The following is a 12,817-nucleotide window of genomic DNA, read 5'->3' on the forward strand; positions in this document are numbered from 1 at the left end:
GAAAACGAAAAAAAAAGAAAATTAATCTGGCCAGGCATGGTGGCTCATGCCTGTAATCCCAGCATTTTGGGAGGCTGCGGCGGGCAGATCACCTGAGGTCAGGAGTTCGAGACCAGCCTGGCCAACGTGGTGAAACCCCATCTCTACTAAAAATACAAAAATTAGCCAGGCGTGGTGGCAGGCACCTGTAATCCTGGCTATTCTGAAGGCTGAGGCAGGAGAATCACTTGAACCTGGGAGGCGGAGGTTGCAGGGCGCTGAGATCGTGCCATTGCACTCCAGCCTGGGCAACAAGAGCAAAACTTCATCACACACACACACACACACACACACAGAGAGAGAGAGAGAGAGAAAGAGAGAGAGAGAAAAGAAATCAATCTAAAGTCCTCCTCTGTTCAGGACTTCTAACTCAGACAGACACCAATTTTCAGACCGGCAGAGGCAAATTTCTCTAAATTTTAGGTTTCTAGGATTGATGATTAAGTTGAATGTAATGTTTAAGCTGTAGAAAGTATGCCTCTTTCCTTTAACACCATGTAGCTGGCCACAAATCAGTTCTGGGTGAAGCTTACTAATCGTTAATGGATTTATGAAATTCAAAGTACTTCACAGTAAGCCTCCTGACAAGTTGGGGGAAAAAAAATCCAGCTTTCTTATTCAGTTCTTCCGTCAAGCTAAAACGAGGATTCAATCTCAAATTGATGTTCCAAACTACCAGACAGTTTTAAATGATTCTAGAAGTTGAAGTGGAAAAATATAAATATAACAGCTGATAGTAATTCAAGACTGGCTTATGTCAAATGATTGCATTTCTAACCCCAATAACATGAAATTTGAAATGAGACCTTTTTTAATCTCAAGTTTAAAATCATAAGGTTCTATAATACTGGATGTCAGTTGGTTGCAGTTGTCACCTATTTGAAAAAAAAATTTGAAACTACTTGGTCACTAAACCAATGGTAACTCAAAACCATTAAAGGCAAATATCTACAAAGGCACTGAATTTCATTTCATAATTTATTTCTCCATACCCCAAAAAAAGCCATCACCTAGTTCTTTATAGGATACTATCACTATTGCAACATAACAGAAAAATCTTAACATCATTGATAACTGTAGCATTTTAGTGTGTAAAATCTATATTAGATTTTAGGTGTAAAAGCTTTTAGGTGTAAAATCTATACTATATTCTAATAGTGCACTCTACATTCAATCTCTGATTTAAAGAGCTTCAATGTAACCCAGCATTGTTTAAATTAATTTTAGGATGTGTTATGTGAGTCAAGATACGCTTGCTTCTACAGAGAGACTTCTATTAAATATGCATTTAAGTATGTATTTTACAAGGCATGGCCCTGTGAGCCCTAAAGAGTGAGACTAAAGTGCAGCTACAAATAAATAGTGCAGGAAATCAAAGCAAACTATCTTCAGTGTCTAAATCCAAAATATGCATTCTGGTTTCTTAAATTCCTAATAAATAAAAATTCCTAATAAATTCCTAATAAATAAACTGCTTTGAAAGCATCTCAAATTCTTCAAAAGTGCTGAAACAAAAGACTCAGCTTTGAGTACAACCTTAAGCTATTTCAAAACAAACACACTTGATAAGGCTTGGAATGAAATTACCTCAGTCACTCACTGGAATGCAACAATGCATTCACAAAGTTGTTCTGAAGTAAGCTACTCCAACTAAACCACACTGAAAAGGAGAGAACGTGGATAAACTAAACATGTTTTGTGAAATATGTTTCGTATTGGCCTGAGTTTGTAAAAAGTTACATCTCATTCATTATCAGTATTCAATCTGCAAGAATATCATCAAAGGATGTCAATATGGACAAGTAGAGACAAGAAACATCAGACTTTCAGGGAGCCTATCTTCACAATCCTGAGTTATTAATTGAAGTTCTCAAAGTTAGATGAGTTAAGATACAGAAAACGTGCTTTGCACAAATGCTTTGCTTATAGTAACCACTCAACAGTCATTAATAATTTACTAACTATCCACCACAACAGTTTCAAACCCTACCGACAACTAACCACAAATTGCACCACTTTTCAGGCCGACTTCTACGGACGGTGCAAAGAAGCAATAAATACACTTTTAAAACTCCCCACCTTGAAGACCAAAAAGATACAATAACTTAAACTGCTGTCAAAAACTACTGGAGTGTCATGCCTACAAATTCAGAATCTGGCTTAAAAGCTGGTTAACTGGTTAGAATTCTTGGTAGACCCAAAGCCAACTACATCAGGAACACTTAAAGGTCAACGGCGTCCAAGCCGGGAGCGATGTACTCCACTGTTACATGATCCCCGCCTCCTACAGGAACAGGGGACTGAACCAAAGGCAGGCGCGGCCGAAGTGCAGGCGACACACTGGGTTACACATCACCCTCGGAGATTTTCTCCAGGAATCAAGACGCTTCCTCCTTGGGTCCAGCGACTCACGGGTGACTCCGGATCTCAAGAGTTCTCGCCTCCCCCACCTCCCACTTAACCCCGCAAGCCCGGCCCTAAGCCCCCAGACCTCCCCCTGCCCCGCTACTCCTCGGCTTCCGCGCACAGGACCCGCGGGGCCGCCGCTCCAACCTCCACCCCAGGCCCCGGGCCTGGGAGCTGCGGCCCCGCGGCCCGCGCCCCCACCCCGGCCCCCGCGCCCGCGACCCGGACAGGATACTGAACACCGTCCGCTCCCAGGGCTCCAGCATGTAGAGCGCCGTGACCAGCAGGTACTGGTAGTAGAACCAGGACATCTGCTTCCAGGCCCGCGCCAGCGCCATCCCCGCCATGCGCCTCCCGCGATGCAGCTCACACGTAAGTCTGTCCGGCCAGCCGCCCGCTCACGTCCTAAAGCCCCCGGCAGCCAGGCCCGCCCGCCCGCCACCCAGCGCCCATTGGCCCGCCCGGCCCCGCCGTCACCCGCGGCACGCCCAGCCCCGCGCGCGCCCAGGCCGCCGGCCCGGAGCCCCGCCCGACCCGCGCTCATTGGCCAGGCCGCTACCTCGCGTCCCGTCGTCCCCTCCCGCTTCCCCGCCCGGGCATCGCCCACGCGAGCCGGAGAACGGTCCCCGCGAGAGCGCCCGGCCGCGCCCCGCCCCGCCCGGGCCGGCCGGTGGTGGGCGGGGCGTCAGTGCCGGCCGGGGGCCCCCAGCCCAGCGGGCGCCGGGTCCATCCAGACTGGCCCAGAGCGGTTGCGGAATAAATATTTCTGGAACACTTGTTATGCCTCAGGCATCCTTCTGAGGAGGGGGATTGCCAGGGAGAACCGAAATGCCTTCGGTTCCTTACCTCGTGCAGCTGGCGGCCTAGCTGGGAGACAGGCATTAATCAAGTCGTGATCGGTGTAAGAGGAGAATAAGGGACTGAGAGAGGGTGAGGAGGTGAACGCCATCTAATAAGGAGGTCTGGAAAGGCGTCCCTGTAGAAGGGATGCACATTCGGCCTCCTTCCTCCCTTCCCCCGCCCATGCACACACACAAAAACACACCCATCTAGACAGGCATAACCCATGCACTCCCTAACCCAAAGACGACTTACCAAAAGTATCTATCTGCCCACCTCTTAGTGACTGTAGTTAACCACCAAGTGGGTCAAGGCCAGAAGCGCGCTGATTTAGTGGGTTCTGCAGATGACAGGCAGTTTGAGATTGGTGTGAGGGCTGGAGATACCTCCTAGAAATGCACTCCTGGATGCCCGGATTTTCCCACTGCCAAATGGGTCAGCAACATTGCACTGGCCACCAGGAGCTCCATACACTGGTGTAGCATGTGAAATGCCACAATTAAATGGCCTGCTGTTTAAATGTTAAAAGTCTTCCAGGTTAAACAGCCTATTGCTTAAACTTTAAAAGTTTCATGGTTAATAACTATTTATTTAAAAGTATCAAGTGCCGGCCAAGCGCAGTGGCTCATGACTGTAATCCAAGCACTTTGGGAGGCTGAGGCTGGCGGATCTCTTGAGTACAGGAGGTCCAGACTGAGCAACATGGTGAAACTCCATCTCTACAAAAAAAATAAAGTTGGCCGGGCGCGGTGGCTCAAGCCTGTAATCCCAGCACTTTGGGAGGCCGAGACGGGCGAATCACGAGGTCAGGAGATCGAGACCATCCTGGCTAACACAGTGAAACCCCGTCTCTACTAAAAAATACAAAAAACTAGCCGGGCGATGTGGTGGGCGCCTGTAATCCCAGCTACTCGGGAGGCTGAGGCAGGAGAATGGTGTAAACCCGGGAGGCAGAGCTTGCAGTGAGCTGAGATCCGGCCACTGCACTCCAGCCTGGGTGACAGAGCGAGACTCCGTCTCAAAAAAAAAAAAAAAAAAAAAAAAAAGTTAGCCAGGGGTAGTGGCCTGCACCTGTAGTCCCAGCTACTCAGGAGGTTGAGGCGGGAGGATTGTTCGAGCACAGGAGGTCGAGGTTGCAGTGAGCCAGGATGGCACCACTGCACTCCATCTTAGGTGACACAGCAAAAGAAAGAAGGAAAGAGAGAGAGAGAAAGAAAGAGAAGGAAGGAAGGCAGGCAGGCAGGCAGGAAGGAAGGAAGGAGAAAAAAAGAAAGAAAGAAAAGAGTAAGTAATATCAAGTGCCAGACATTGGGGATAGCAAACAAGATAGACTGAGACCTGCCTTCATGAAGTACCCAGTCTACTGGGGAAGAGAGGCAACTTAATGGATTACAGTGAGGTGTGGTAAATGATATTTTTGTGGATCCTATCCTTTAGGATACCAAGATAGCCCAGACAAAATCAGATTGGGCTTGTGAAAGGCTTCTGGGAGATGGTGCTTGAACTGAGCGTTGAAGGACAAGCAGAAATGGAAGAATGAATGAGCCTGGGGAAGAGTGGTGAGACAGACATTCTAAGGATGAAGTTGTAATGTTTTTAGAAGACTGGAAGAACTTCCATGTGGCTGGAGCAAAAATAATGTGTATGCAGTAGCAAGAGATGGGCGTAGATAGCAAACAGGGACTATATTCTGAGGGACCTTGTTTGAGAAACTAAGAAATTTTTAACTTGATGTCCAAAAGTTACTAGAGCCAACAGCTTAAATAAGATTTTCTTTCAGGGCTGGGTGCAGTGGCTCACACCTGTAATCCCAGTACTTTGGGAGTCTAAGGCGGGTAGATCACCTGAGGTCAAGAGTTCCAGACCAGCCTGGCCAACATGGTAAAACCCTGTCTCTACTAAAAATACAAAAAAGTAGCCAGGTGTGTAGTGGGTGCCTGTAATCCCAACTATTTGGGAGGCTGAGGCAGGAGAATTGCTTGAACCCAGGAGGCGCAGGTTGTAGTAAGCCGAGATCGCGCCATTGAACTTCAGCCTGGGCAACAAGAGCTAGACTCCGTTTAAAAAAAAAAAAAAATTGCTTTTCGGAACAAGACTTGGGTGGGGGTAGTAGCCTGGAGGCTACTGAGGAAAAAAACAGGTTGAGAAGACATCACAAAAGTAGTCTTCCTTACCCCTCACTTGGAACCTCCTTACCCCTCAGAGGTCCAGGTACACATGCCCTCCTACTTTCAAACTTAACTGTTTTGGACTTCTTTCTGTCCCTATTCCTGTTCCGGCACAGGCAAGCTCTGTTCCTTTTTCCTCGAGAACTCCAAGTACCCTCAGCATCTGGTGATACTATGTAAAATTTACCCAAGATTTGAAGCATCACCCATAGCCACCCTTCCTTTACTGGGCCCTCTCCCTAGCAGCATTTCTGCCAGGTGGTTGTCCTCACTGTTAGTAGCTCCCAATCCACTGCGTGTCTCTTGGAAACCAGCCCTACCACCTCATCTCACTAAAGTTGGTGACTGACTAGAAATGAGGAAAAGAGGCTGAGATCCTGGATGATGACAATACAGAGAATCCGAGGGAAGACGTTTGGCTGAAAAGGTATTGATTTTGTTAGGATGAAGCTATGTCTGAGGTACCTGAGGGATATTTAAGTGGAGGTATCCACGGGACAACTGAGCACATGCTTTGGAACTCAGAAGTGAAGCCTGAACAGAACTAGAGGCATATGAATTTTCAATATGTCTCTGGTCATTGAAGCCAGAAGAGCAGATGAGGTCACCCAAGGAAAGCACATAGAACGGGAAGAGCAGGGTACAGAATAAACCCAGAGATTCTGGCGTTTGGCCAATGAGAGTCCAAAGGAAGCCAATACAGGAAAGGAGCTACTTAAGATTTGACAGCAATGAGGAGAGACATACAGGAGAAGCTAACGGAGGAAGGGACAGCCAGCCGAGCAAATGGCTCAGGGAGGATAAGCAAAATGAAGAAGGGAAGCGCCAATTTGTTTTGTCCACATGGAGCTAGATTAATGACTCGGCATTTCATTGTGGAATGATGATAGGGCAGAAGCCAGATTATAGAAGGCTGAGGAGAGAACGGGAAGTAAAACAAGACAGTTCATTCAGGCTTAGTTTTGCAGGAGGCTTGCCTGTGAAGGGAAGGAGATAGAATGGTGGCAAGGGTTTCAGTTTGGTTTCATTTTCAGATGGGAAAGGGGTAAGCACATTTATGGGCTTAGAGTAAAGATATGGATAAAGATGGTGGGCTGGGGGACCAGATCCAAACCCTTAATAAACAGGAACTGGTAGCTCTTTCCCCAAGAGGAGGAGGATGGAAAGATGGGAGCCAGATGGACACAAACACAAATGAGTAAGTTAAGGAACTCCCTACCTTACAACCTCAGTTTTCTTAGTGAAAAAATAAAGGCCTGTTGTTGAGAGTGAGCAAGATGTTGAAGTGTGGAGGGTATGAAAAAGAAAAAGGGAGATGGGAGAAGCTTCCTAAAGCTGCCTAAAGATTGTCAGGCAGAAAAACCATACAGTTTTTACCAACAATACACAAGTACCGAGTATATATAGAACTAGAGAAGTTGAGTTAGGAGACTTCCTCCAAGGCAGGGTTTGCTGGATGGATACAAGGGAGAAATAAGCAAGAAGGCTGATGGAGAGAGAATAATTGAAATAATGACTACCAGAATTAGGTCACAGAGGGAAGTAAATGATAAAAAGGTAAAATGGAGTAGTCCAGAGCTGTGTGAGGTTAGAAACTGTAGGAGTAAGTGCATGGGAGAGAGTCTGTGTTGGAGGAGGAAGGCCACAGCTGTGCTTCTGAAGCTTAGGAGTACAGAAATAGGCCAGTCTTAGACAAAGATCAGGCATAGGTTGTGACCATGAGATAGGCAGCTAAAGTGGAGTGGAGGGGATAGTAAAGACTACAGGAAAGATAAAGTTGTCCAGGATGATGGCAGGACTAAGTGTCGAGAGGGAAAGTCTATAAAGCAAATGTCAAAGTCTGCAGTGAGTGTAGAGAAAAGCTCAGGAGACAGGCGGATGAAGGGGGCAAAGCCCAGTGGCACATGGTTTTGGTTAGGAGGCAGTACTGGAGAGCAAGCAGAAAGCCAATGCCACCCCACCCCCAGTCCCACCCCCAGCCCTGTGGTAGGAGGACTTAGGTCATATCCTCAGGGAAAAAGAAAGAGAGAGTGTTCCCAAAGAGGGTGACAGTAGAGGAGTCTTTGTTTATGCAGGAAAGTGAAGTTGGGGGCAAGAGAGAGAGGGTTGGCAAGAAGGGTTCAGTTGCAGTGATGCTCCTGGAAGATGAAAATACCAGGGCAGAATGGGAAGGCAGAACATTGGTACCTTAGCAACGTAATGCTGATGGCAAGGTGGGCCAGGCTGACCTCAACATCTGACTCAAAGCAGCATCAGGACAGACACCAGCAGAACCCAAGTGGTTTCCAGGGCTATGGAGCAACCTCTGATTGCTGTCCAATCAGCAAACCAGGACCTTGACTCACTTTTAGTCTTTCAAATACATGTTACTAAGAAGTCATTTTGTGCATTAGCAAAGCTCAGCCCTGAGGTAGCAAGTGAGGCAGGTGATGGAAGCAACCAATAGCCCATGAAGACTGCCCAACCTCAGGCCCTCTGCCCAGAGAGGAGAAGGGGCATAGGAAAGCATGTCAGTCCGGGGCTGCCAGCCTCTTCAAAGCAGAGCCCTGGGTCAAAGCTACTGGCACAATTAGGTCTGAGTTGGGTATGCAAAAAATTTAAAAAAAAAAATAGAATGCCAACTGCAGCAACTTAAAAGAAACACACACATACACATACACACACACACACAACCACATAGTTGTATTCATAAATGAGGTCAGTGCCTAGCTGAAATCTAATAAATAGACCTTAATTCAACCAGCATTTATTAAGGATCTAGTTACTATATATTTTCAGAGTTGTGTGAAAATTAACAGTTTTTAGATGGGTATAAACAATGAATATTTGAGACGGGCATGGTGGCTCACACCTATAATCCCAGCACTTTGGGAGACCAAGGCAGGCAGATTACTTGAGGTCAGGAGTTTGAGACCAGCCTGGCCAACATAGCGAAACCTCATCTCTATTAATAATACAAAAACTAGCTGGGAATGGTGGCACGCACCTGTAGTCCCAGCTACTCTGGAGGCTGAGGCACAAGAATCGCTTGAACCTGGGAGGCAGAGGTTGCAGTAAGCCAAGATTGGGCCACTACACTCCAGCCTGGGCAACAAAGTGAAACTGTGTCTCAAAAAAATAATAATAATAATATTTATATTTTCCAATTTTTGTATGCTCTTTATACTACAAGAAACATTTGCTAAATATCTAGCATTTTTTTCCAGTACGGTTTCACAGCTTCTCTTCTTAAACTGCCCAATTCTATCCAATTCTCTCTTACTCTGCACTCAGTGGGCAGCCTCCCTCCTGCTCTGCCTGTCTTGTGCTCTCCCAATGCTCTGAGATCCTCCAAACATCCTTTACAAGCCCTCCCCTTCCTCACAACCATCACCACCCTACACTTACCACCTCACATTTTCTCCCAGCCTCATGAGAGTTGTCTCTAATCTGTAAAGCTATGCCCTCCTCTTGGACTTTGTCACTTTCTGTCACAGATCAAGAGTCTCGTCCCTCTCCTCTCCCACTTTCCTGCACCTTCCAAACATTCTCAGCTAATCTTTCTGCCCTTTTTGAACTACTTCTCCCCACTTTGCGGGTCCAAATCCTTTTTTTGGAATGAGAGTTACAAAATTACATTAAGCTATCATTTTTTGGCTGCGAAGTACCTGCAGTTGTGGTGATACCTAAAGCCACCATTCCTCTCATTGGGTACCTTAAGACCTAGCCCAACCCCCCTCCAAAACATACAAAATCTGGGTTCTCTCTCTACCCTCTAGTGAAACCATTTCCTCAAGTTCACCAAAACTTCCTTCAAGCCAAATTCAATGAAGTTTAATCATCTTCTTACTGAACCTCTCTGCAGCATTTCACACTACTGAACTTTTTTTTTTTTTTTTTTGAGACGGAGTCTCACTCTGTCACCCGGACTGGAGTGCAATGGCACAATCTTGACTCACTGCAACCTCTGCCTCCTGGGTTCAGGCGATTCTCCTGCCTCAGCCTCCCTAGCAGCTGGGACTACAGGTGCGCACCACCACGCCTGGCTAATTCTATATTTTTAGTAGAGACAGGGTTTCACCATGTTAGCCAGGCTGGTCTCAAACTCCCGACCTCAGGTGATCTACCCACCTCAGCCTCCCAAAGTGCTGGGATTACAGGCGTGAGCCACTGTGCCCAGCCACTACTGAACATTTCTACCTTCTAAAAACTCCCCACAGTCTTGGTTTCTACCACACTGCACTATCCAAACTTCTCCTGGAGTTCTCACTGCTCCTTGGATTCCTTTGAAAAAAAACTATTTTCTTCTGCATTCCTAAAGATCTATTGTCTCCTCTGCCTCTCCCCATTCATGCCTGCTTCCTCAGGTGGCTCGGCCCTCCCTTTGGATCCCAAACAGCACTTCAAGTCTTTATTCTACCTGCTGACAGGATGTATTTAAATATAATTAAAATGATAACAATTATCACTAACACATTACAATCATCTGGTCCTTCCTAGTTTACAAAGTGCTTTCATTATCTCATTTCCTCAGAGCAAGTATGGCTCCTATTTAATAATTATGGACACTGAAGTTCAAGGACACAAACGAATCTTGCACCAAAAACTAACTTTTCTTTCCACCTTTCTCATTCCTGTTTATGGCAGAAAGAACCTTGATTTTTAGGCCAGAAATGGCATACCAGTTTTACATCCCTTCTCCTCCCCTGACCCCTTGTTTCTGTTCCTGGGTGACGACAAGTCATTCCTCCAAGTGTCTCAGGTCCGCCTCCTTTGTTAGGACATGTCCCCATACAACCTCACTCTCATCAAGTGTGTGAGCTGACCGTTGTCACCCAAATGTGGCTTACCTGCTGTCGCTGGCTATCCCTGTTTATTAACCATGGCTCATCTTGTACTTTCAGATCAAAGAAAACTTTTATACTAAAAATACTTCCAACCTATGAGAAAAAAATGACAGGTTTTCAGAAAACTATTCCATGTTGTCTGTATCCAGAAAGTTTTCACTTAAGTTGTCTTTTCAGTTCCAATTACCCAGTAGTTCCACCAACCCCTTCACTTACTGCCCATTGCAATGTGCCCACAATACAGCAGCTGAGCCAGTGCCAAGTTACAGAAAGATCAATGTCACATGACCTCTGCTCTCAGAGAGTCTATGGTCTAAAAAGAAATACGTTCATATGGCCTATGGAAACGATGGTGTAATTAAGTTTAAGACTGTACATGGTGGCTCACGCCTGTAATCCCAGCACTTTGGGAGGCTGAGGCAGGCAGACCACCTAAGGTCAGGAGTTTGAGACCAACCTGGCCAACATGGTGTAAACCCAGTCTCTACTCAAAATACAAAAATTAGGCTGGGCGTGGTGGCTCACGCCTGTAATCCCAGCACTTTGGGAGGCCGAGGTGGGCGGATCACCTGAGATTGGGAGTTTGAGACCAACCTGACCAACATGAAGAAACCCTGTCTCTACTAAAAAAAAAAAATACAAAATTATTTGTATATCATGGCGCAATCCTGTAATCCCTGCTACTCTGGAGTCTGAGGCAGGAGAATCGCTTGAACCTGGGAGGCAAAGGTTGCAGTGAGCCAAGATCGCACCATTGCACTCCAGCCTGGGTAACAAGAGTGAAACTCCATCTCTAAATAAATAAATAATACAAAAAGTAGCCAGGCATGGTGGTGGGCACCTGTAATCCCAACTACTTCAGAGGCTGAGACAGGAGAATCGCTTGAACCCAGGAGGCTGAGGTAGAAGTGAGTAGAGATTGTGCCATTGCACTCCAGCCTGGGCAACAAGAGTGAAACTCCATCTTAAAAAAAAAAAAAAAAAAAGACTGTATTAAGGGCCTACCTTTGCCAGGGGCTGTGGGAGTGGTAGGGCAGGTAGCATAGAGCCAGCACTTGAGGAGTTCATGGCCCAGTGTAGGAGACATGCGCACACAGGAAGGCCACAAAATATGGGATTCCTCCTGCCTGCTAGGTTTTCATGATATTCCTAGACTGACAGCCACCGTAACCTCTGGGTTCTAGTGAAAGGAATGAGGCACATCCCCCATATATCTCCCAACTTCCTGAGCCCAGCACAAACACATTCCTCCATATTTCTCTCAAACTTCAGAAAAACACCACCTAGGAAATCCCCGATAAGGACACAGCGGGAACCAATAAAAAATGCTAAATGTGCTGTAACCGAGAGAATTACCTTGTTCCCCTGTAACTTTACATATCCTGTTTACATCGGGCTATAAAAAGCAAGCACTCGCATTGTTCGGGGCCCTCTTGTATGCTGTGGAATGGAGGGACCAAGTTCGAACTTGCAGTAAAGATCCTTGCCGCTTGGCTTTGACTCTGGACTCTGGTGGTCTTCTTTGGGGAACAAACGGTCTGGGCATAACATCTGGGGGCTCGTCCGGGATTCCCCAAGCCCACCAGACCCCTGGTCAACGGATCTACTAAGATCGATCTACTGATAGGTGAGCCGGCTCGTCTCCATTTGTCTGTCTGTGTCTGTTCTGAATCTGAATCTGTGACTCGCGAGGTCTGAAACTGGAGCTGGCACAGTCCTGGCGGATGCACTATAGGACGGCCAGCGGAGACCGGTGGGAGACGTCCCCTGGCTCTCGTCTGATCTAGATTGCTATCGGAGCTGCCAGAGTGCGATCGCGGTCGGAGCGGCTAACTGACCCGGGCTTCCGGTGTGCACTTGCGATCTGAACTGCCCCAGTTTGGCGGGCAGCGGCTATCTCTGATCTGGGCTGCCCGAGTGCGATCACGATCCAGGCAGCTAACTCTGACCCAGGCTTCTGGTGCATGCTTGCGATCTGAACTGCCCCGGTTTGGCGGGCAGCGGCTATCTCTGATCGGGGCTGCCCAAGCGCGATCGCGATCCAGGCAACTAACTCTGACCCGGACTTCCGGTGCGCGCTTGCAATCTGAACTGCCCCGGTTTGGCGGGCAGCAGCTATCTCTGATCTGGGATGCCCGAGCGCGATCGCGATCCAGGCAGCTAACTCTGACCAGGGCTGCCAAAGTGCGCCTGCGACTAGATATCATTAATAAGTCAGATCAGATTTCCTTTACAGGGATTCTAACCCACATTCCTTTACAGGAAGAGACTACAAATTATTACAGGATGGGTAATACCCAGAGCACTCCTCTATCTCTCCTTACAAGTAATTTCAAAGAAGTTAGAGCAAGGGGCCATGATCTTGGTATAGAAATCAGGAAAGGAAAGCTAATTACTCTGTGTCGCTCCGAATGGCCTGCCTTTGATGTGGGGTGGCCACCCGAAGGGACCTTCCAACTTGCTGTCATCACTAGGATAAAGTCCAAGATTTTCCTACCTGGGCGTGCAGGCCACTTAGATCAAATCCCATATATCCTC

General features: G+C 47.1%; 1 protein-coding gene across 1 annotated transcript in view; it reads right to left on the reverse strand.

Moving 5' to 3' along the window:
* SPTSSA (serine palmitoyltransferase small subunit A) overlaps window positions 1–2,858 on the reverse strand; it is a 36,741-nt gene extending 33,883 nt beyond the window's left edge. Inside the window, exon 1 of the mRNA XM_025392249.1 lies at window positions 2,681–2,858. Coding sequence (XP_025248034.1) covers window positions 2,681–2,792 — 112 coding nt within the window. The 5' untranslated portion in view covers window positions 2,793–2,858. The remainder of the gene's footprint in view (window positions 1–2,680) is intronic.
* Window positions 2,859–12,817: the final 9,959 nt, after the last annotated feature.

This window comes from Theropithecus gelada, chromosome 7b, assembly GCF_003255815.1.
Source record: "Theropithecus gelada isolate Dixy chromosome 7b, Tgel_1.0, whole genome shotgun sequence".
Taxonomy (NCBI): domain Eukaryota; kingdom Metazoa; phylum Chordata; class Mammalia; order Primates; family Cercopithecidae; genus Theropithecus; species Theropithecus gelada.